At 39.6% G+C, this 22,996-nt stretch overlaps 1 protein-coding gene across 2 annotated transcripts in view; it reads right to left on the bottom strand.

Annotated features, from left to right (window-relative positions):
• Nucleotides 1–1,490: 1,490 nt before the first annotated feature.
• The window catches only part of RGMA (repulsive guidance molecule BMP co-receptor a), a 51,117-nt gene continuing 29,611 nt past the window's right edge, over nt 1,491–22,996 (bottom strand). For both annotated transcript variants that reach the window (XM_074295076.1, XM_074295077.1), the window contains exons 3-4: nt 13,807–14,318; nt 1,491–4,476 (exon numbers count right to left, since the gene is read on the bottom strand). In XM_074295076.1, the coding sequence (XP_074151177.1) occupies nt 3,778–4,476; nt 13,807–14,318 (1,211 nt within the window). In that variant the 3' untranslated portion in view covers nt 1,491–3,777. The remainder of the gene's footprint in view (nt 4,477–13,806; nt 14,319–22,996) is intronic.

Below are 22,996 nucleotides of genomic sequence, written 5' to 3'. Positions count from 1 at the left end.
CATTTTTCTGCCCAGGTTTTCATTGTAGCCAGGAGTCTTCTGGTATAGCATCAGTAATGGGAGGCAATATGACATTCTGTAGTAATGAATCCAGGATCAGGGGTGCTGGTTTTAAATCTCAGAAACTTTATGGTCATGGCTAAGTCACAGAACTTCTTAGTGTCCTAACTGTAAAATGGGTTCAATAACTACCACTTCATAAAGAGGAAATCACTTTATAAACCTTAAAATGTAATAGAAACATTTTTGTGCGTGTCATTTGCTTGTGCAACAAAAACTTCTTTAAAATTATTTTTTAAAAGCCTTGCATAGCACATTAGTTTTGAGTATTTCTGAAAAGATTTTGTCAAGAACTTACTCCCACGTCCATAAAAGGTGCCTGGGCTACCTAACGCCTATAATTTCTTAGTTAACTCCTTTCTTTCTTTAAAGTTTTCCACTGGGCCGCTGTTACTAATCTTGCCACCTTTTCCTCCAATCCATGGAAAAATCTCTTCTATTACATTTATAACCATTGGAAGGCGAAAACTTAGAAAAGGGGTAATTAAAAGGCGAGTATTACAGATATGGTGGAAGAAGCACTGGATGAGAGTCACGGAATTGTGTTCTGGACTCACATGTGCTCCTTAGAAACTTCAATTATTCCTACTAAGATGTCAGTGTCTTTTTTTGATCAGTACACACGTGTATCTGTGTGTGTGGTGGCAAGAGTTGGATCAAATGACCTTTCACCATTCAAAAAAAGCTCATCAGCCAGGACCAAATCCCCTAGAGGTAGAACATTGGAAAGATCAGATTAAGTAATTTTGAACTTTATTCATCTTTCCCTTTTTCTCCTGCCTTGATTTTGTTTTAATTAAAATGTGCTGAATGATTTTTTTTCTTGAATTTTGAGAATTTTTGTTTATTTTTCATTTCCTTTTATTTTTGTGAGAATCAGATGTGGTAATATATGTAAAGTGCTCTGTAACCAGAAAGTATTCTATTATTAATATATCTCAAGAGACTATCAAAGTTATAATTTTTTTCCCCTTATGTCACTTGAGGTCTCACACTGGAAATTCAAAAGTTGATTGGTTTTTAAGAAAATAAGTATTTTAAAATTTTTTTCTGTACTGAAGCGATAAGGTTAAGTGACTTGCCAGGGTCATACAGTAAAATCTGAAACTAGATTTGAACTGAGGTCCTCCTGACTTCAAGAGTGATGATCTATCCACTGCACCACCTGCCCCCAAAATAAGTATTTTTAAAGAAGGACTAGTGATTATTATATGCTCAGGATTACATGGATCTGGATGATTAGAGCAAGCCTCCCAAACTCTTTCCCCACATATACATATGCACACAACATTCAAAATACACACATTCTGCACATCCAGGCTTAGATAACACACTCATCAAAGAATTTGCACACACAGAAATGAATTAAATTTTTTTCTCAGATACGAAACGAAATTAGCCCCAAAGACCCCCCAAAAAGAGGGCCAAAAAAAGGAACAACCAAACTTTACTTGCATTATCTCATCAATAAATAATTTACATTATGTACATGCGGTGACACTCCACATAGGTTTTACACACATGGACATGGTGAGGTTTCTTCACCTTTTAAGCAGAACTTGATCAAACACAACCAAAATAAAGTGCTTCACTTTGTACTCCCAACAGGATATTCTTACAATGAGCAGTAAGGTGTTCCCTTCCTGCCATGCTTTGTGGCTTAGGCAGAGAGAACTAAACTTCTTGGAGATAAGCTCGTCCTTGCTGCCAGGAAAGGCCTGGACCCATTGAGCCCACGCAAGAGAGGTCCTAAAGGGAACAGCCTCCAGGAAGGCAGTCAGTAGCTCCCTTGGCAATGCTTATTGGCTGATATGTTGAAAGTCCTTCTGGATAAAGTGTTTTATGGGATGAGGGCAGGGAAGAGCAATAAGAGGCCAGCCCCAGATCTGCACAGGGCAGCTGGCCTTTTCTGTGGGACACCTCTGAAAGGCATCCCATGTTTTTAAGCACAGATTTTCAAGGGCCACCTCTCTACATTAGAGAAATTCTCATGTCCTTTCTATGCAAGAAGTGGGGATAATGGTTGTAGTTCAAGCTGATGTAGCAATTGAGAGATTTTTTCCTCTTCCCACCCATTAGAGTCAATGGTGAAGGACCAGCAAGGAAGATGTTCTTTTACCCCAACCTCCCTAGGGAGCTAGGGCCCTGTGCTTAGGGAGGGCGGTAGGAAGGGTAGGGAGATATATCAGTTGGGCAGACATGTCTTACTTGCCCCCCTGAGGTCCAGAATTAAGCAGCAGTAGGACAGGGAAGTAGAGGAAAGGCTGCCATTTCATGGAGAGAGGCAACAAAGGGTTTCCTGAGGCCAGGAAACAGGAAAATGGAGGCGAACAGGGCAGGCCAGCTGGCCCCATCCACTATGGTGTCTCCATGGCTTGCCCTGTTCCTATATTCCTACTCTATATCTCCCTCTCAAGTAACACTTGCCATCACCACAATAGAAAGGAACAGAAGTAGTAAACACATTTTTCTGTTTAAACATTTAAAACCAATTATATCTCTTCATATGTACAGTCATACTGGGGGAGAGAATAAAGGACATGTTAATGGAAAGGATTCTGTATACTGGAGACAATATAAGTTACATCTAAGAACACAAATTGCATTTTTCTGCTGTTTGCAAATGGAGTTTCCGTCTCTGTTATGACACGGTGGAGCTGTGACAAACCAGATGACACCAGATCTTATGGATGCTTTCAGGAAGCCAGGGTGAGCTGCGTGGGCACAAGAACTAAATTCTTTGAACCTTTAGCACCTCTTGCACCTGTAAACACCTTTTGGAGATGGCAAAAATGCACCATTGCAGAGAACACATCACACTCCAGGTAAGCAAAGAGCAAAAAAAAGCTGCTGAAAGTCTACTCTAGAATTAGGTACCACCAGGATTTCCTCAAACCCAGCTCTTTTGGGGCCTGCAGACCATGAGAGAATGCATGTGGGAAGGAAGCTCCTTAGTGGGAGACCTCTGAATTTTCCGTGTTTATGTGTGAGTGCATGTAAATGTCTGTGTGGCTGTGGGGTACTTGTCAGTTTGATATAAGGCTGTGTGTGTGTGTGTGTGTGTGTGTGTGTGTGTGAGCATTTGTCTGAGGGTGAGTAGAAACCAGTGCATTTTAAGTGTGCATGCTTTGGAGCATTCGTGTGTGTGTGTGTGTGTGTGTGTGTGTGTGTGTGTGTGTATATGTGTGTTCTGAGAAACAGGAGTCTAATTTAGTGTTCCATGAGGCACACAGTGCAGGGCGTCTTGTGGTTTGCACATTCATACCATGGGGAGGGGGAGCGAGGAATTTGGGGATACAGGATCTTTTCCACCCCCGTTTTGGTGAAATGGCCAGGCAGCAGTGGCCACCCAATAACCAAACACAATGCTACTTTCACAAAAGCCAACATCACAGTCACTATAGCCTCGTAGCACTCACTACTAAGAGAGCAGGAACTAGGCAGTGGGCAGTGATACCCGCCACCCTTGCCAGCAAAGGAAGCCAAGATCTGTCTGCACGAGGTAACAGTCTTCTAGCAATCTGCCTGTTGGATCAGGACGTTCCCATCTCTTCTCCCTGGAGGGAGAGGATGAGTGACAGAGAAGCGAGAAGATTTCCTTTGCTCCTGGAAGGACTCACTAGTTAGTTATTGCCCTCCCTTGTGCAGGTCCCCAGCAAGGGGCTGCTCTCTCCTTCCACTCTAATGTCTATTTCTTCTAGGTTGCACAACAAATACCTAAGAGAACACCGAGATCAAACAGCACATTACAGCCGCGAGGGAAAGGACAAGTTCCTGGCACTGTCCCGAGGATGCTGCATTGCCAGGCAAGTCCCGTGTCCTTTCGTACAGGTGCAATTTGTCCTTATTGGAATGCAGCATCTTGACGTCCTCAAAAGCATAATAAGCAGCGAGGGTGAAGTTCACATCCCCTGTGGTCAACAGGTCAAACACGCAGGCCTGGAAGTAGAGATCCTCCACAGGCAGCTTCTCCTTGCACCTGGCTGTGGCCGTCTCATACGTGAAGACCTCCGGAGAGGAAGCAGGAGGGCTGGGCCCCTTTCTCCGGGTGCTCCAGCTCTCCGAGGCATGGAAGGACTGGAAGTCAATCTGCTCGTTAAGGGGGCAGCCCCGGAGACAGAGGTAGAGCCCCTGGTTGTCCCTGTCATCTACCGCATTGACCACCTCTTCCGGCATTCGCACGGCAAAAGTCAGGTATCGGCCCACCTGCCTCACAATGATGGTGGTACCGATGTACTTGGCCTGGATCTCCACGTGTTGACCAGACACCTTCTCTGTAATCTTCAGGCTGTTGGCCCCGTGTTTGTCGCCACCGTTCTTGGAGCCGTCGGCAAATGCTGCGGGGAGTTCATCCATTTCTGCTTGGTAGACCTTCTGATCCACACACTCCTGGAAGTTCTTGAAGATGATTGTTAGCTGGTGGGAAGGAAGCAAGGGAGAAAAGGGGTTAGGGCCCAAATTGTAGTTCTGTTTATTGGCTTGCAAAAATAAGCAATGGATTAAGATTAGTTAGTTTAGAAAAGCAACCAGAAAAGATTATTAATGAGTTCAAATGAATAAAAAAAGCTAATGTACAGAGACCTGCCAGCTTCTAGTTACATCAGATATAGAACTAGGCAAATAATAATTTCTTAACACTAAGAATAGTTAGGTTTCTCCATTCAGGACAGATTTTTGTATGCTTTAGGTGCTAGAAAGGGAGTCTGTTCAGAGGTAGAAGAATAATTATATGAAATTTTAGAGATTTGAGACTCTGAGTGACAATGGTGGTAAATCTACCATCATGTAGAACTGAGTTCTCTTCCTTGATGACACAGGCATCAAATTTACTCACATGAAATCCAACATGCAGTCTTTCCTCTAAGAGCACTTTGCAACCTTTCCCCCAATAGGTGGAATTTCATGTACTCAAACCAGAAACCTAATATGCAAATCCATGATGCATTCTGTATTTTTCTTCCTCTCTCCTTTAAAAACAGTAACTTTTGCTGCACTATGTTGTCTTCTCATTTATTTCTCTGTTATTCTTGTCTTTCTTACAGCATTATACATTCCTTGAAAGCAGGGTGTTGTATTTATTTCATTATCTCTTTTAGAGTCAGTATCTTGTACATCATAGGTGTTTAGTAAATAAATATATCTAACTGAATCATAAAATAGAGGTAGGTGGTCACCCTAAATTCTGTTTCTCTTCTTCCTTTACAAATTGGCATCACTTCTAGGACATGGTTTTAGACTCTTAATTAGAATGCTAAATTGGATAGACCACTAGGATGCACCTGACTCCTAACATTATGCACCCAAGTGGGAGTCTAATTTCAGGTGGTCCTACTGCAAGCTAGAGATTTCTATAGTTAAAAAATTATTTTTATAAACTTTTTCCCTCCTATGCCAATAAGTAAAAGCTCCTTGTGGAAGAGACCACAGCTTTTTTGTAACCTTCACATTGTTCAGTCCTTTAAACACTCCAGCCACTTATGAAGAACTGGTAAAAATGAGACAGTAAATGAGCTCACTGTGGTCTTCCTCTAGCTATAGTGTCTCCTTTTCAGGTCTACAGTTCTTCCAGTGGACTAGCACATCAAAGATAGTTATCATCTGGGCATTATGGTTAAATGGGCTTTGGTAGCAGACAGTTTTTTGGTTGAGTAGTTTTTTGATTCGGTAAGTTAACTTCAACAAAGAATTCCATTCTAGTAATATGGAAGTTGCTGAGGATGTTTAGATCAAAAAATGACTGACTTTTGACTTGGTAAGATACTACTAGGATAACAGAATCAGGCTGGAGGAAGAAAAGAAGAATATAGTTGCAGGAAGGCTATTTGATTCAGTTTTTCTGGTCCCTGTGAAGTTGAATCTTTAAATGTCTTTGTTACTTCACATTAATTGGAAAATGCCACCCTCTTGGAAAATGTATTAAACAGAGGGAAATGAATATTCCTTTTTCTCCTACTGTCAACCCTATAGGCCTGTTATCTACTTTCTAGCACCTCTTCCTCCCCCCTCAGTCTCAAACCATCCATCACTCTTTGCTATAGATGTTCTATTGTATAGAATCTGCTTGACCCGAGGCTCTCAGTAATTCCTATCAGTAGGGTGACCTCATTTCAAGGGAGAAACTGACCTGAACTTCTGCCAGCATCTGTGAATGGAAGCTAGAAACCTGGGTGCCTCTGTGATGGAAATACCTATCTCTCTAAAAACAGACTTAATTTTGGTACCGGTGCTAAAAATCTAATGTGGAATCTCAAGAATTTTTACATTGATGAAAGCTTAGGCAATGCTGAATGGGACTTCTTAAAGCAAGAAGACAGCTATATTTTACATATATTTTACGACCTGAGGCCACTGATGCCAGTTTAGGATAAGAGGCTATGAAAAGACAGAATTTCGGTACTGAGCCAGGAAGGCTGTTGGTATTAGAGTGGTAGTAACAGAGAAGAAGCTAAGATGAACTAAATGGACTTTAAGAAATAGTGGTAGGAATTATCCAAAGAAAAGAGAACTTAGGATGAGCTAGTCCAAGCTAGAAAAATGGGGTGAAGGGTATACCAAAAAAGTTTTAAGAATAAGAAGAGGAAAGAACCATGAAAAGAAACAGTAAAAAGATAAAAACAAAACAAACAAAAACAGGTGGATATCAACTCCGGAGACTTAGTAAGGGGCTTTGTGGCCATAATTAAGATAAAGGTAATCAGAGATTTCTTTTTTGTTGTTGTTGTTGAGGCAATTGGGATTCAGTGACTTTCCCAGGGTCACACAGCTAGAAAGTGTTAAGTGTCTGAGGTCACATTTAAGTTCAGGTCCTCCTGACTTCAAGGCTGGTGCTCTATCCACCTCACCAACTAACTGCCCCCAGAGATTTCTTAAGGAACGTTTTTGGTTGAACAAATTGGGCAGGAGGCTGCTAAGAAAATTGTTCTCAGCTGAAGTCTAAGGAAAGCTGGGGAATGATAAAATGAAGAATTATATGTCACAAGAGGATTTCTACTTCATACTACTTTAAAAAATTGGTATTATTAGTACTAGAAAATTATTTCAATGACATATAGGCCTTTATTTTGTGAAAATACATTTGCACATAAAGGCTTTTGGTAAGGAGTAAAACATTAGGAACAAAATGTTCAAATGGAAATGGGTTAGTATGTGCCACAAATTTAAAACTTTTGTCTATGATACAACATATGTCTTGTTTTATTTTTGCTTAGGATGCTCTACCTCAAACAAACCCACTTTCAAGTGAGGTATAGAGATCTGAGAAAGAAAGAGATCTCATTTGGGGAAATCGAAAAGTGGTAAAAATAAAGCTGAAGTCCAATGATCAGAAGACTTGATCATTGAACAGGTTAGTAGAATGATGAATATTAAACAAAAAAAATGTGTGAAGATAACATTTAATGATTGAACTTATACTAAGCTAATTGTGGAATGTTAAGAGTGAATTTCAATTTACAATATGTAACAAGAGATTCTTTCACACCTTTGTAAAGCTCTAAAACTTTGCTGGACCATGATGGGGATCTGAGAAGAGGAACCAAAGGGAAGAAATGAAAGTTGGGAAGGTTATAACTTGAGGGCATAGTTTTTGAAGGAAAACCTAGCCTCTGAGGCTGTAGGTTGTGCTAGCAGAAAGTTAACTTAAGCGAGTGATAGTTTCCTTCCCATTCTATCTATGGAAGATTCCTTCACCTCTATCCCTGGCAAGGAGAGGGGTAGAGGAAAGGGAGGGAAGAGAAAGGGGGGAGAGGGGAGGAAAAGTAAAAGAGAGGAAGGAAGAGGAGGGAAAAGGAGAGAGAGAGAGAGAGAGAGAGAGAGAGAGAGAGAGAGAGAGACAGAGAGAGAGAGAGAGAGAGAGAGAGACAGAGAGACAGAGAGAGAGAGAGAGAGAGAGAGAGAGAGAGAGAGAGACAGAGACAGAGACAGAGAGAGACAGAGACAGAGACACAGAGACAGACAGAAACAGAGATAGACAGAGACAGAGACAGACAGAGACAGAGAGAGAGAGAGAGACAGAGAGACAGAGAAAGAGAGAGAGAGAGACAGAGAGAGAGAGAGAGACACAGAGAGAGAGAGAGAGAGAGAGAGAGAGAGACAGAGAGAGAGAGAGAGAGAGAGAGAGAGAGAGAGAGAGAGAGAGAGAGAGAGAGAGAGAGAGAGAGAATATATGTGTGTGTGTGTGTGTCTAAGTAAAGAGGAAAATTGAGGTGGGAAGAGGATGTAAAGATTGGACTGTATCCTCTAAATGATAAAAGCTTCGAAGTTAGGTATTTATTGCTTTAAGATGACAAAGTCTGCTGCTACCTCTCCATTTTTTGGAGAGTTCATTTAATGTTATCATCTCCATATAATCTATTTGGGAAGCATAGAAGCATTTCTTGCTTTTCCTGCTTTATCTTCTTTCAACTTCCTTTCCTCTCTACACAGTAGGTAGATGAGGCTATCTAGCAAAGTTGTATCTGTGTGATGTTCAGTCACTTTTCAATTGTATCTTGACTTTTTGTGAACCCACTTGGAGTTTTCATGGTAAAAATACTGGAGTGGCTTGCTATTTATTTCTCTAGCTCATTTTACAGATATGGAAACTAAGGCAAACAGGGTTATGTCACTTGCCCAGGGTCCCACAGCTAAAAAGTGGTCTGAGGCCAGATCTGAACTCATGAAGATGAATATTCCTGATTCCTAGTGCAATACTTCATTCACTGTTCCCCCTAGCTACCAACACCTATATGTGATAATATATGGCAACTACTCCATTTAGAAGAGCAAAAACCAAGAACAGGGTCAAATTGTGAGGTACCAGTTGATGGTCCTTATAGGTTGTTTATTTGGGGCAAAACTAGGAAAGGGAAAAGCATTAGGGAAAAGGGAATAGAGATGAGTGGCAGCTCTTGAAGAAACTCTAATCCTTTCCAATGTCTCCAACAAACCCCACAGTTTGTAGGGCCACACAGGCACTAAGGCTTGGGAGAACCTACTCACTGGGTCCCAGCAGGCTCCTTGGAAGAAACAGGAAAGGCTGGTTTAGACTCTAACCACCATCTCTCCTGGAGACAGTCCTCTGGAAGGCTGACAAGCTCCCAAGATTTTTCTTAACATTAGTGCCAGGGAATGAACCACAAGTAACAGCATGAAGGGGGCTTGTTGAAAAGTAGGATCCAGTGCCAACAATGAGAAGGAGAGAGAGGAAGAGGGGAAGGGAAAGCAGAGGAGGGGAAAACCTTCCATAGATCTGCTTGCTGTCATTTACAGATGTTTCCAACACTGTCCTCCTCCCAATGGAATCACTTTATTTCTTTGCTAGATTGGCTGGCTCATGCTTATTTTAACTGGTTTCTGACCAGGCAACAATTTATGTCAGAAATACAGAAATGAATGGATGCTAGTTTCACTCTACTCTACCCTGTCCTATCTACTAGTTTACCCTATGTAAGAGTGGATCAAGTACAAAATTTACCATCCCATGGTTATAGGTTGGTAAATTCTCATTCCATTTAAAAATTATAATCATTAGTGAAGGACATCAGTGGAATAAAGGATTTTTTAAAAAAATGAATAAGAGGGAAAAGGGAAACCATCCAAAAGGTTAAAAATTAGACATCTGCTTTCAAGGTTCTTATATCTAAATTGGGGATATATACACACAAATATACATGTGTGTGTGTGTGTGTGTGTGTGTGTGTATACATACATATACAGTGTATAGAATGTACTATTTATATACTATAATATACACCAAATAATCCCTGATCTCAAACAGTTTACATTTAATGGAATAATCCACACATTGGTTCTAGGCAGAGGGTCAGGAGACCTCCAATGACTTGGGAAAGACTGACTAATTTGGAACACATCCCTCAAGTCCTTTGCATTTCCATTGTCTCATTTATAATATGAGGATTACAACATTGTCATAGTACTGTGACTAATGTGAAGGTGCTCTGAAAATAAAAAAGACTGTGCAAATGTAACCAGTGGTGTTACCCAATAATTAACACTGCTGGGCATCTGAAGGGAATCTTCTTTGCCCACTTATCTCCATCCCTGGAAGGTAGAGATGACAGACTATATACATTGCTTCCAGGTTAAATAAACTGGTAAATTGAGGCAAGAATGGGAAACTTTCTCAGCACAATCACTCTTCAGGTCTATTTAGTGCATGGGAGGGAAAAAAGACATAATCGAGGTTACAGGGTAAGCTGTGGCACCAAGAGATTAGAATTGGGGTTTCTTGAACCCCATATTAGAAGACAATGTATCTTCTAACCCAAGGGGAACCTCCAAGAGCTGGCCATTCAAGGCTGGCTAAATCATTTGCAAATCTGATGAGCTAAAAGCTAGGTAGAACCCTCATTGAGTTCTATAAGTTGATAATTTTTTATAGCCCACAAATGAGGTTGTAAATATGCAAATGGTCCTTGCCAGAAAAAAAGGGTTCTCCACTGCGGCCCTAATCTATAACTCAAAAAGCTGAAAAATATAGGATCTGTGATGAATATAGGATCCCAGTGATGAATCAGCTGGGAGAGATAGCAACCCAAACTCAATCATGAACAAAGATGCATGTGAATACAGTGGAGGACTGTGATTTGGTCTGCACAGGGAAGAAAGTCTATGACTTCATAGGCAAATTCTATGGAACTGTTTGAAGGACAGTGAGTGGTTCAGTGGCTGGGTCATAAAAAAGGTGGGGTTTGAAATAGGTCTTGACTCTACGCCCAGGTCTCTATCCAATATATCACGATGCCTTTATAAAATTATAATGAATACAATTTGCTTTATTTACTGTTTTGGCTTTATCTTTTATATCACCTGTTCCTCCCAATAACACCATGGAAGAGACTGTCCCTGTCCCATTTCATTACTGTTCTCGATAAACCCAGACAGTTTTGGGGAAAAATCACCTCCTGTAATATGACTGGGAGTCTCTAACTTAATTTACTAGTTGCTGAGGTTGGTTGTTCATTTGTCTTGGCTGTTGAGAAGATTAGTGGAATGTAGGAAAACATGAGAGAAGACTACACGTCGTGAATTGTGTAGGAAATGAAGGACGACCCAGAGGAATAATAAAACAAGGATTCATGGCACCCCTGGTAGGACAATAGTGAATATTGGGAGAATAGGAGGAGGTAGAGAAAGGCAGGTACTGATTGCATAAGAGATTGAGAGGTGCTAGGCACTGAGAACTCGTATTGGAACAGGTTAGTGATTCCTAGTGAGATGGACTAAAGCCCTGCTTTCTAGTACAGACTATGGGGTCCAGGAAAGGGACACCTCTATTTTGGGATATGTAGGCACAATGAGGAGAAGGAAAAAGGAGGCACTTGCCCTGGATGCAGAAGAATCCAGCATTTATCATCAGCCTCAAAGTCTCTTACAAAGCTTCATTTTTAACGGGTGGGTGGGAGAGGGAATAGAAGGAACAGATGCTCCCTTGTGGACCAGGTCTGGTTCTCCCTGGCATGCCTTCCAATGCTCTCTCCACAGAAAAACAAACTCTGCTGCCATTTTTGGTTTTGGATAAGCCGGACTGCTGGTCATTCCTTCTCTCCTGCCAAATGGGAAAACCCCCTGGGAAGACAGCAAATACACCCAAACTGGGGTGGGCAGAGAACGGTGCAGTGGCTGGCAAGGTAGGAGACTGAATGTTGCCCTCAGGCCATCCTAGAGCTCAGGAGCAACTCCAGGTGAGCCACTTTATGTTCCAGGGATTCCAGACTTTCTCCCTTTATAAAATGGGTCAAAGAATCCTTGGCCATTCACTAACAATTTCTATATAAAGCAACGGGGGACTCTCAGAAGAAAGTTATTCCAAGGAGAAAATCTGTCATGTAGAGAGTATTGATTTTAGAGTAGGAGTCCTGTATTCAAATCCCACTTCTGCCACTTAATAATTCTGTGTGACCCTGAACATTTAAACTCTCTGGGCCTCAGTTTCCTCATCTATAAAATGGGGTTGAAATAGAGGACCTCCAAAGATTCTTTTAGCATTAATTACAGAGTCCTAAACCTCAATACCACAGCAGCTAGGATAGAGCACTGTGGCCTTGGAGTTAGAAGGAACTGAATACAAATGCGGCCTCAGATATTTGCTAACTGTGTGACTCCAGGCAAGTCACTTAACTCCAATTATTTACAACAATCTCCCCAAACCCCCCCCAATAAAATCCCAATTTTACAAACACTAACAAACACTAACACCATTTGTCTTTACAATCATCTGATTGCCTGCCATTTTATGAATGTATAAAGTACTGAATATGTTAAAATCATAAATTTGGTATAGTCTCTTCATATTATTCTTTAACATTTCCTATTCTTAGACACAATCTATGACTACCTACTTATTTATGTCTCATATTTCTCTAAAGAGAATTTTACAGATGTATTCATATAAATTCTAACTTTTCTTGGTTAAGTTAATGATCAGATAATTCATTCTTTTTTAGGTTTCTGAATTATTTTTCTCATTTTCTGCTTTTTTTTACAAGTACTATGCAGAAAAGATGATTTTTTTTGGGTTAATGTTTTAGAGTTCTGTTTTACAGATGTATTTAATAATTCTGATTATTTGCTGAATCCCTAAGGATTCTATAAACAAACCGTTATATTAGCTGAAAAATAGCTATCTGTTCTTTTGTCTGTTTTTTGCTGAATTTCTTTCTCTTGCCTTACAAGAATGGCTAGCATGTTAAAAACAAAATCATACAAGAACAGCAAAAATTAGCATCCTTGCTACACCCCTGATTTTCTAACATTTACCACATGGCAGAGGTCAAGCAACCTTGAAACCTCTGAGAAACCACCATTAGGGATGAGCAATGTTCATAAGTTCCTCTGACAGGCAAGCATTAGTCTTTGGAAGAAAAAGAGAAAAAAAAGGGAATGGGAAAAAAAAAAGGCAAATCATAAAATGAAGGAAGGAAGAAAGGAATGAATAAGGGAAGAAAAAAAAAGAGGACTTATTTCACAAATGGCACTTATGATCATAATATATACTGTTTCTTAACCTTTCCTTGTGGATATATGTATTTACATACATGTTAATGTGTATTTATGTGTATGTGTATACATATATGTGTATGTGCGCACACACGTGTCTTTTTCAAGATTGTAAATTCCTTGGGTCCTGACACTTAAATTTCTGTGGATGCTCTATAGCACTTTGTAATCAATGCCTTATTAACTACTTAATTTCATGAATGATAAAGAGGTTTTGGGAAACCTCACGAGAATGGAAAGTGACATGACACTAAGGTGGCCCTTATTGGTACAAATACCACAGGTAGCTCACACTTGGTCTAGCCTTTAAAGTTTGCCCAGAATACTCAAAACATCAGAATGGTAACAATAACCGCAAAAATTGTAAGTCTCTTTTCTCTCTCTCTCTCTTTTTTTTTTTTTTTTTTTTTTTTGCTGAGGCAATTGGGGTCAAGTGACTTGCCCAGGGTCACACAGGTAGGAAGTGTTAAGTGTCTGAGGCCAGATTTGAACTCAGGTCCTCCTGAATTCAGGGCTGGTGCTCTATTGTTAGTTTCCTCTTACAGGAGCCAGTAATTGATGATTCCAGGTAGGGCAACCTCAGCACTTTCCTTCTCACAATAAATTGCCCATTTTCTTCCTTAGTCACTAAGTTGGGGGAAGGAAGGGAGGGGTAACTACTATGGGATAAGGTCTCTTAAGTCTAGGAGTTATTTACAGCCACAAAAGGGCCGGGCTGTTCAGCTGCATGCTGTACGGTGACCTTACCTTGCTGGTGGCTGTAGCTGAAGATCCTGGCAGCACTGGAGTGTTGGTCACCTGCACATTCAGGTAATTATTGTCAATGAGGGGCCAAGCCCCTCGTACTTGGCAGGTCTGAAAACGGTCCGTGAAAGTTCTGAGGTGAGGGTCCCCAAACAACCCACAATGGGTGTAGTTGGGGGGAGCTGAATGTTTATGAAAGCTCTTTTCATAGTGACAGATTTCTGGGCTGTCTGACCGTTCCTGACTGTCTCCTGGTGGGAGGGTTCGGAGACGGGGCTGTGAGGTGGGACCATCCTTGGAGCAATTGTGCTGGCTCATGAGGTCTTCTATGCCATGGACAGCTGAGTGGTAGGCCAGGTCCCCTCTGCAGGTTCGGGCTGTGCGCCGGGTACAGTGAGAGTAGGCCCGCAGAGCGGTGCAGAATTCAGGGGCGTCTTCAGATCCCGGGTAGTGAGTGCCTGACGTCGCAGTCCAGAACTCGGAGTTACACTTGAGGATCTTGCACTGAGAAGTGGCTGTTTGGAGAGCACAAACATATCACATGGAAGTATGTACGAGCCATATTATAACCCCCCTCCTTCTAGGTTACGAGTACGGTAGAAATAACGGGGCTGAACAGCCCAACAATCTCTACTATGGACAGAACCTTATCCACTGGATTTTTGTCCCAATGCCAGGGAATATACTTTTCTTCTCTCCACTCTCCTTCACACCACACTTTCAGTCCTGCTAAGTGTCACTTAGGACACAATACGAGTATGTGAAGCGTCTAGATAGCCAAATCCCTTGGCCTCTGGCATGCAGCGTTCTCACCTGTAAAACTACTAGAGGCGCTACAAGCTGCCTGGCAATTGTACGGATGCAAGGAATGACCAAGAAAGGAGTGCAGATGTGCAAGGCTGTATTTTTGCAAATGCCAATGATAAAAACTCACTAATATTAACCCAGAGAGAGATATTTTGGAGAGCAATCTTTGCAGCCTTTTGGTGCTAGTGTTGCAAACACCCACACCAAAAGATGGAGCTAGAAGATCTCCAGTTCTCTTATACTCACTGATCACAATTCCTAGGGTTGTGAGTAAAACTTGGGCCTCTAAGACTTAGTTCTTGGTATCAGATATGACTATTATGCTCTCTGTGGGCAAAGGTTATACTCCTGGTGTATAGAAATTCCTGGTTACAACCATTTATTTAACACATCTGAAAGGTAAAGCTCTCTATTTCTTTCTCTCTCCCTCTGTGTAGAGAGTGGATGTTTCAGTATGTGCACATGAATAAGACTCAAAATCTGCTCTCACTTTGTTTTGTCTAAATGACACCATTAATTTAAGCACGGTTTGTATGATATAGCGTACCCAAGACATGGCAGTATTTTAAACCACTAGATCCAAAAATACAGACAGCTAAGATTGGTGGGTGGAGATGGGTAGAATGAAAACTTCAGAAGAAAAAAAACATAAAGAAACCAATCTAATAACTCAATCATCGGATCTTCTATATGCTAGCCACCTTAACACAATGCCTGTTCCAATGCCATAATTAATTCTGGGAGCAGTGTGTGCTGACCTGTGATCCCCAGAGGCCCACTGCTTTCTTAGGATCAAGGAGAGATACGATATCAAAGAAAATTGTGTGAAAAGGACATAGACCCATATGCGAATCGACCAGCAACAAGGGGTACCAGCAAAGAAGCAGATCAGCGCTGTAGATAAGCTACTCAGCCTTTCAAAAAGGTCCTCAGGATCTCCTTAAATTACTTACTCTCTCACACTCACCTATGCTCCTAGGACAGGATGCATAACATTTGGGTTATGTCTAGAGCTCTGACCCCATTCATTTCACCCCAATATTGCTAAAATCACCACTTTTACTAACCCAAAACAGTGCTAAGTTATAGCTGATACTTCTGTGGTTTTGCTTCCCCAGCTATGATTACCCCAGTTTGGGTAAAAGGTAGTCACAAAATCTCAAATTCAAAAAAAAAAAAAAAAGCTTCAGATGCTCTACAGGAACATATCACCCAAACCCTTCCTGCCTTTCCAATCTTCTAACACATGACTCCCTTTCATGCATGCTCTGGTTCAGCTTGCTTATTACTTGCTAATGTTCACACACCGCCAATCTCCATGTCTCTGTTTCTAGCTTTCCCTTCTCCCTTCTTTCTCTGAATCCCTGGCTTCTTTCAAGACTCAGTTCAAAGCTCATTCTGTGGAGGAGGCTTTCTTGGTTCCCTCAGCCGCTGGTGCCACCCTGGCAAGGTTACCTTTTGCCTGCTTTTCCATGTGTATCCTGTATATACTTATCTGTGTTACATCACCTGGATAGAATGTAAGTTCCTTGAGCCCAAAGCTGGTTTGATTTTTTCCTCTGTATCCTACATAATTGACAGTACCTGGCACTGTGCGAGACACTGAACAAATGCTTACTGACTGATCTGGCAAGCAATTTACTTGAAGACCTCCAGGGGGAAACCCATTTCCATCTTGAGGTAATACACTCTACATTTAGACAGCACTAAATGCTGACAAAATTTTCTTGATATCAGTTTTAAAAATGTCTCTCTGCAGTATCTATTTATTGCTCTTAGGTCCAAGCATAATATATTTGATCCTCTTCAATGTGAAATCCTTCAGATTCCTAAATAACCGTCATGTGCCCACTTAAATCTTCTCTAGGCACCTATACATCCCTAGTGTCTTCAGCTGATCCGTATACCAGATAACCTGGAGGCCCTTCACCATTCTGGTCACCTCCTTGGGATACTCTCTTAAAATTTGGGATATGCTATGTCATTTGTCTTATAGACTAACTGGAAGATCCAAATGGAGCTGTGACCCAGATAAGAGGACCATAAATCAGCCTAAAATATGTAAGTGAAATTCCACAGAGCCATTTCAGGATGGAATCATAAACACAGGATGAATGGCAGAAGAGCTTATAGTGAGTTCTGTCAAAACCCAAATGCAATTCCCTTGGGGCAGAATATAATCTAGTGCTCCTAACACAAGATACCCTCTGGAGGATGCTGGAGTTCTTTAACCATTTTGTATCATCTTCCTCTAATCTGCTAATGGCACTCCCTGAGAATTCTTCTATTTTCCCTTTATACCATTATGATTGGTAATCTCAACAACTTCCATGGATTCGGTGATCACATCAATGCTGATGATTCTCAAACCTGCTTATAGAACCCTAACCTCTTTGTAGATCTCTGCCTACTGGACATCTCTAATTAATTGTTCTATATACATATCCTGGCATCTCTATAATATATCTCTATGGCTTTTCTAAACTGACCTCATTATATTTCTCTCCAAACCCTCCTCTCTTAACTTTCCTATTGTTGATAAAGTGAGAAGCAGACCTCTGACTGGTTTACTAAGTTCCCAAAGCTGATACTGAAATTATTTAGGTTAGGTTTGCCATGCAGCAGGAGGAGGCACTGCTAAGGGAGATGGAACCTATCTGTCTTTTCTCTTTATGTCAAAATGGAAATTGGTAAAGAAAACTCTTATGGAGATGACTGACTAAAACAAATTGGAAATTCAGCTATATTATCAGGGCCTAGAAAAAGTTGTCAAGTATGCCTTCTTAGTTAAACTTTGACTGAATCCTCCTATCTCTTAAGCACACAGTCCTATCTCATCTCTAAGTTCTAAACAATCAAAAGATTAACCATATGCAGAAATGGCCTATTTTTTCCAATAGCTTACATGATCAAGAGATGGAAGGTACTTTAAGATAATATATCTTCTCATTTTACAGATGAGGAAACAGAGACTTAAAGGAATTGACTGGCCCCAAGTGACACAGATAGAAAGTCGAAGAGTCAGGATTTAAACTCAGGTCCTGATAATAAACCCAGTATTCTCTCCATTGAACCATAATATCTAAATTTTTCACTTAGGAGGAAGTGGCTTCAAACATTTATTTTTGTCTGCATTAATTTCAATATTGGGGAGATGTCCCAGTCTTCTTCCCCTAATGATGACCAGCAACTTTTCTCTAACTTAACAGTCTTTGAGAGTTGCCTGTGACATTCAAAGTTGCTCATAGTCACAAAGCTAGTATCTGTCAGAGGCAGGTGCTTTCTACTCACAGTTCTTTTGCTCAGTCATGGTCCATTGGGATAAACTTAAACTTTTTGTCCCATTTCTGAGTTCTCTTTTTTTAGGCTCCACTTAGGATAACAGTTTTGTCTTTCTCATTTACTGACCTCAACATTCAGAGAACAGAATAGATTTCTGTTTCAGGTTTGTGAGATCATACAGGATAATTTTTGAAAGCTACTGGTCAAGCCCTTTCTTGGTCATATGTCTCCACAGGACCAGTTCAGTATTATAATTGTGATATGCAATAGTGAGCACCTAGAAGTGATTTGCTTTGGCAGTTTGTTGGCAATCTTTATACCTCTTAACTTCACGTTCATCAGAGGTGTTATACCAATTCTCACTCTTCTCCCCATGATGATCCTCCTCAGTTCTCTTTCCATCTTTTCTACTGCAGAAGCTTATTGTGTCAAAGAAGAACTTATTTAATTGTATATAATCTATTTCCCAGTTGTTCTAAAAAGATCTGTTTTTATAACTAGCAATGATCTAGACCTGAAATTATTTCCTCTTCTCCTGCTGCTCAAGGAGGATGGGATCTGTAAGGAGGCAATAAGGCCCTCTGCTTCAAGGCCCTTTACTGTCACCCACCATTTTGAATTATCTTAACTTTTCCTGGGATTTCTCCTACTTTTCTGGGTCCTATGCTATCCATTGGTATTGCCAAAAATTGGCTTGGTCTCATATCACTCCTTCTCTCTGGCTGGAGCAGGATATTTCTATTACTAGCTAAGAATGGTCCATTTCCACATTTCAAGAAATATCCAATTGTCCAAGAAATTACCTCTGAAGGATCATAGTTAAAGACTGAGAACCCCAGAAGTGAATTTAGGTTACACTGCCTTTTACCCTGTTAATTGTAAAAATTAATAGCCCCTTAGCAATGCAGATACCATGGGGTGGTACTTCCACTTGTCAAGAGAGAAAAAGATTATTTTCAATTTTAATACAGAGAACAACTATTCACATAATCCACAACAAATCTCTGAAAGTTAAAGGGTCTGGATGGAGTAGGTCATGTATGCTTTGGTTTATGTAGTTTTAGGAGTCCTTGATAAACTTTGTTAATTTTCAAAATTAACAAATTAAGCCATTTATTGAACAGAACATGATATTTGTATTAAGAAATATAATAAAACTCTAACACATTTAACATGTATTGGTCAATCTGCCATCTGGGGCGAGGGGGGGGAAAGGAGGGGAAAAATTAGAACAAAAGGTTTGGGGATTGTCAATGTTGTAAATCTGGTAAATAAAAACTATTAAAATATTTTTTAAAAAGAAATATAATAAAGATATACAAGATAAAGTTTTTTGTCTTTAACTTTTGTAGGGGAAAAAACAGAAATAAGATATCTCAGTCAAAGCAGAAGGCTTAAGGAAAGGACTGAAAGAATTCAAGCCCAGTTTATCTTGGGGAATTTTTGGTAGGCCAGATTAAATGGAATATAGAGTCTGCAGAAGGCAAAAGACAGGCATTATTTATTAAAGTTCATGGGACTTGGAGACTGGATATGATGGTTGAAAGAGATGGAGAAGAATCAGATCAAGACTTATATAGTTGATAAAAGGCAGGCAGTGAGTATTGAGTATCGGGGCCTGGATCAGGAAGAATGGAGTTAAAACACATAATAGCTGTAATCTCGTGGGCAGTCAGTTGACCTCTAATGACCTAATTTTCCTCATCTATAGAATGTAGATGATGATAGCATCTATCACCCAGGGTAGTAAAGATAAAATGAGAATATTTGTAAAGCTTTTTGTAAAGGGCTATAAAATGATGGCTAATAAAAGTAATAATGATATACTTAATTGACATACAGGTTATCAGGTTAATTGACATTTGGAGATGGGGTATGGAAGCAAATCATAAGTTCAGTTTTAGATATGTTGAATTTGAAATGCCAGCAGAAATCAAGGTGGAAAGGAGGCAGCTGGAAATGAGGTTAGAGCTAGCTAAAGATTTGGGAATTATCCACATAGAGGTAATATTTGGAGTCATGACTATGTCTTGCACATAACAGATATTCAATAAATATTTACTAGATGACAAGCTTCATAAAAGCAGGGACTGTCTTGTATAAACTTTCTATCACTCCCAGAGTTTAGCACAGTATGTTGCACATAACAGGCACTTAACCAATGTTTACTGTTGAAATATTTGCTAAATGAATGAATGGAGTGGATGAGATCTTCAAGGGAGGTTTTCTAGGGAAGGCATGGCAGTACTGAGGACAGAACAATGGGGAATATCTACATTTAGGGAACAGGAAGAAGAATCATCAAGGAGAGAGTAAATAGCAGGTTGGCAAATCAGAAAAATGAAACAATCCTTTTATTAGCTAAGTAAGGAGATTAGTGACCTTTCTGTTACTTTCTGAGACCCATATAAATGATTATTTTATGTCTCAGGATCCTTCAACCTTTGAATGCTGAAAGTCACAGAAGATACAGAGGGAAGAATATGTTTCCATTATCTGGGAATCTCAAAGTGTTTCATAAGTTTCTCAAATATATACCTAAGTTGTATGATTTAACTCCAATAATAAAATTGTAGATGTTAAAGACTATCTGTTCATTTTACTTAAGTATAGTGTCTAGAATAGCACGGTATATTTGTAAGTATAAAGAGATAAATTGCTTTTGCCAGTGGTCATGTTGCCAAGTTTGGAGGTCTTATCCTGATTCAACACAGTGAACTTCACATAGTGATGTTCAAAAGTAACAAGATAAACGAAAACTCTGGTTAGACTTCTTGAAAAGATATGTAGTGAGTCATAGGTAGCTAAGGAAAAGAATATATCTATTATCATCTACCAATTTTCAGAAAAAACAACTAAGTCCATTTGTAAAGGTTGGGGGTCAGTAGCAGTCTCTTTGTCCACAAAGGACACTTTTTAAAATGGAATTCTGGGTGGGGGGTGGGGAATGGACAGATTATGTACTCTACCAATTAAAGATACAGATTCTCAGACACAGAAAGCACAGAACTTCCACACCTTTTTCTTATTTGGGGAACATATGCCAAGAACTAGCTAACTTTATCCCCATTCCTCACTTTCCTTCCATAAATTCTTTTCTTGTGTTCTGGAATCAAAGAATCTATTATCCTGAACCATTTTACACAGCCACTTCAAACATCCAGGTCTACATTTTATGATTTTTATGATTGTTTTTGTGTCCTGGGAATTAGTTATATCCCAAACCCTTCTGGAGAATACCATTAGTTTAGTAGGAGCTATGCAGAGGCATTCTCAATTCAAAGGCCTTACTACTTCGGATGTCCTACATACTAATAAACATTTTGTATTTTTGTACCCAGAAGAAATAGAAGCTTGGATGATTTTCCATTTTTACAGATGGACACTAAGACTCAGCAAATTATACTGAGTTATATATGGACAGGGTCAGAATTTAGGGTTCTTAATCCTTCTCCCTTAGGGGGTAGCTTTTCCTTCCTGTATTGGATACATTTACAGCTCTTCTCAATGCTAGGTTATTGGGAAGGTTGCTCCTGAGGTTAGCCAAGACAATGTCTGAGAATTAAGAGCTTTAAACGGCTGACTTATTTTTCAAGGTGCAATTTCTGAAGAGCCCTTCTCTCTCTTCCCTCACAGACACTTCCATTCTACTTTTCAGCTCCTCTCTTTGTCTTGAATGTTTGTACATCATTAACCTCAGGGTCTCTCAGTTTGGGAGCTTTATGTTGACCATCTAAGGAAAATAGCTTTTGGCTTCAGCCACTTGCCAAAGAGATGTTAGTGTGAACTTGTTTTTAAAAAAGTATTTTAGTAATTGCATTTTAATCTAATTGGTTTCTTTTATAATTTTGCGTATTTGATTTTATGAACATGATTCTGAGAAAGGGTCTTAGGCTTCTCATACTGACAAAGTGGTTCATGACACAAAAAAGATTAGGAGCAGCTGCTTAAAATTTTACATTTTTTGAAAAGGAAAAAAAACTCTTAATACTATGTAATCTAGCCTGAGGCTTTCTCGAGCTCTGTGAGATGCCAAGGTATAATAGGAGAAAGTAAAGACAAAGAGAAAAAAATTAACAGATCATTTTGTATTTTTGATATAAAAACTTATGAGTTTGAGAGAATGAATTTTGTAACATTATAATCATTGCCTTGAAATAGAATATAGTCAAGTTTACTAAAGAATATCAATGTATCACATTTATGATAAGACGATATCTAAATGTTTTCTAGCCCCAGCAATAAAATTCTTTGATTTTTTGTTGGCTCAAGTTAAACAAACAAAAACAAAAACAAAAAGCAAAAAACTTCAGAATGAGAAAGGAACCTTGAGAATTCTATTCCAATTTTATGGAGATGAGTAAACCCAGGCCCAAAATAGTGAAGCGATTTTGACCAGGGCTCTACAATTAATGTTAGATTAAGACTAGAACCTAGGTCTTTTGAGTACCAGTTCATTCTACCATGTTCATGGTTCACTTCTTTTTGAAACTCTTTTCTTCTTTAGCTCTGGAGAATGTTCTTTCCTAGTTTTCTTCCAACTTTTACATACTTTCTTTCTTATTTGTGCTTATAAGCCAGAGATGTTTTGGGACATCTTTTAAAATTATATTTTGGTCTTTTTCACTATCTATTACCTCTCCTGTATGACCTGAAACTCCTCAAATAAAAAGGAGACCAAAACCCATTTTTTCTGATCACTTCTTATTATTTTAGGATACACCTTGACAATAACATATTATTAGAAAATATCCCTCCTTCTTATATTTTTTTCTCTACCCTGCCTACTTCACAATAAATTTACCAAGTATATATAACCTATTTTACTTTATGGGTTTTTTTTGGTTTTTGTTTTTGCTGAGGCAATTGGGGTTGTGAGTTACCGAGGGTCACACAGCTAGGAAGTATTAAGGGTCTGAGGCCAGATTTTAAAATGAATCATCTTTATTTGAATCAAAAGAAATTTTAAAATTTTGTGAAAATTTTTTGCATCAATTTGTGTGTATATATTTGTATGAGAAAGAGAAATATAGAGAGAAAGATAAGGGGTGGAGAGAGAGAAAAGGAGAGGGTGAGAGAGAAAAGATCTCATTTCAGGGATGTA

This window comes from Sminthopsis crassicaudata, chromosome 2 (genome assembly GCF_048593235.1).
Source record: "Sminthopsis crassicaudata isolate SCR6 chromosome 2, ASM4859323v1, whole genome shotgun sequence".
Taxonomy (NCBI): domain Eukaryota; kingdom Metazoa; phylum Chordata; class Mammalia; order Dasyuromorphia; family Dasyuridae; genus Sminthopsis; species Sminthopsis crassicaudata.
This window is presented reverse-complemented; position numbering and strand designations above follow the sequence as displayed.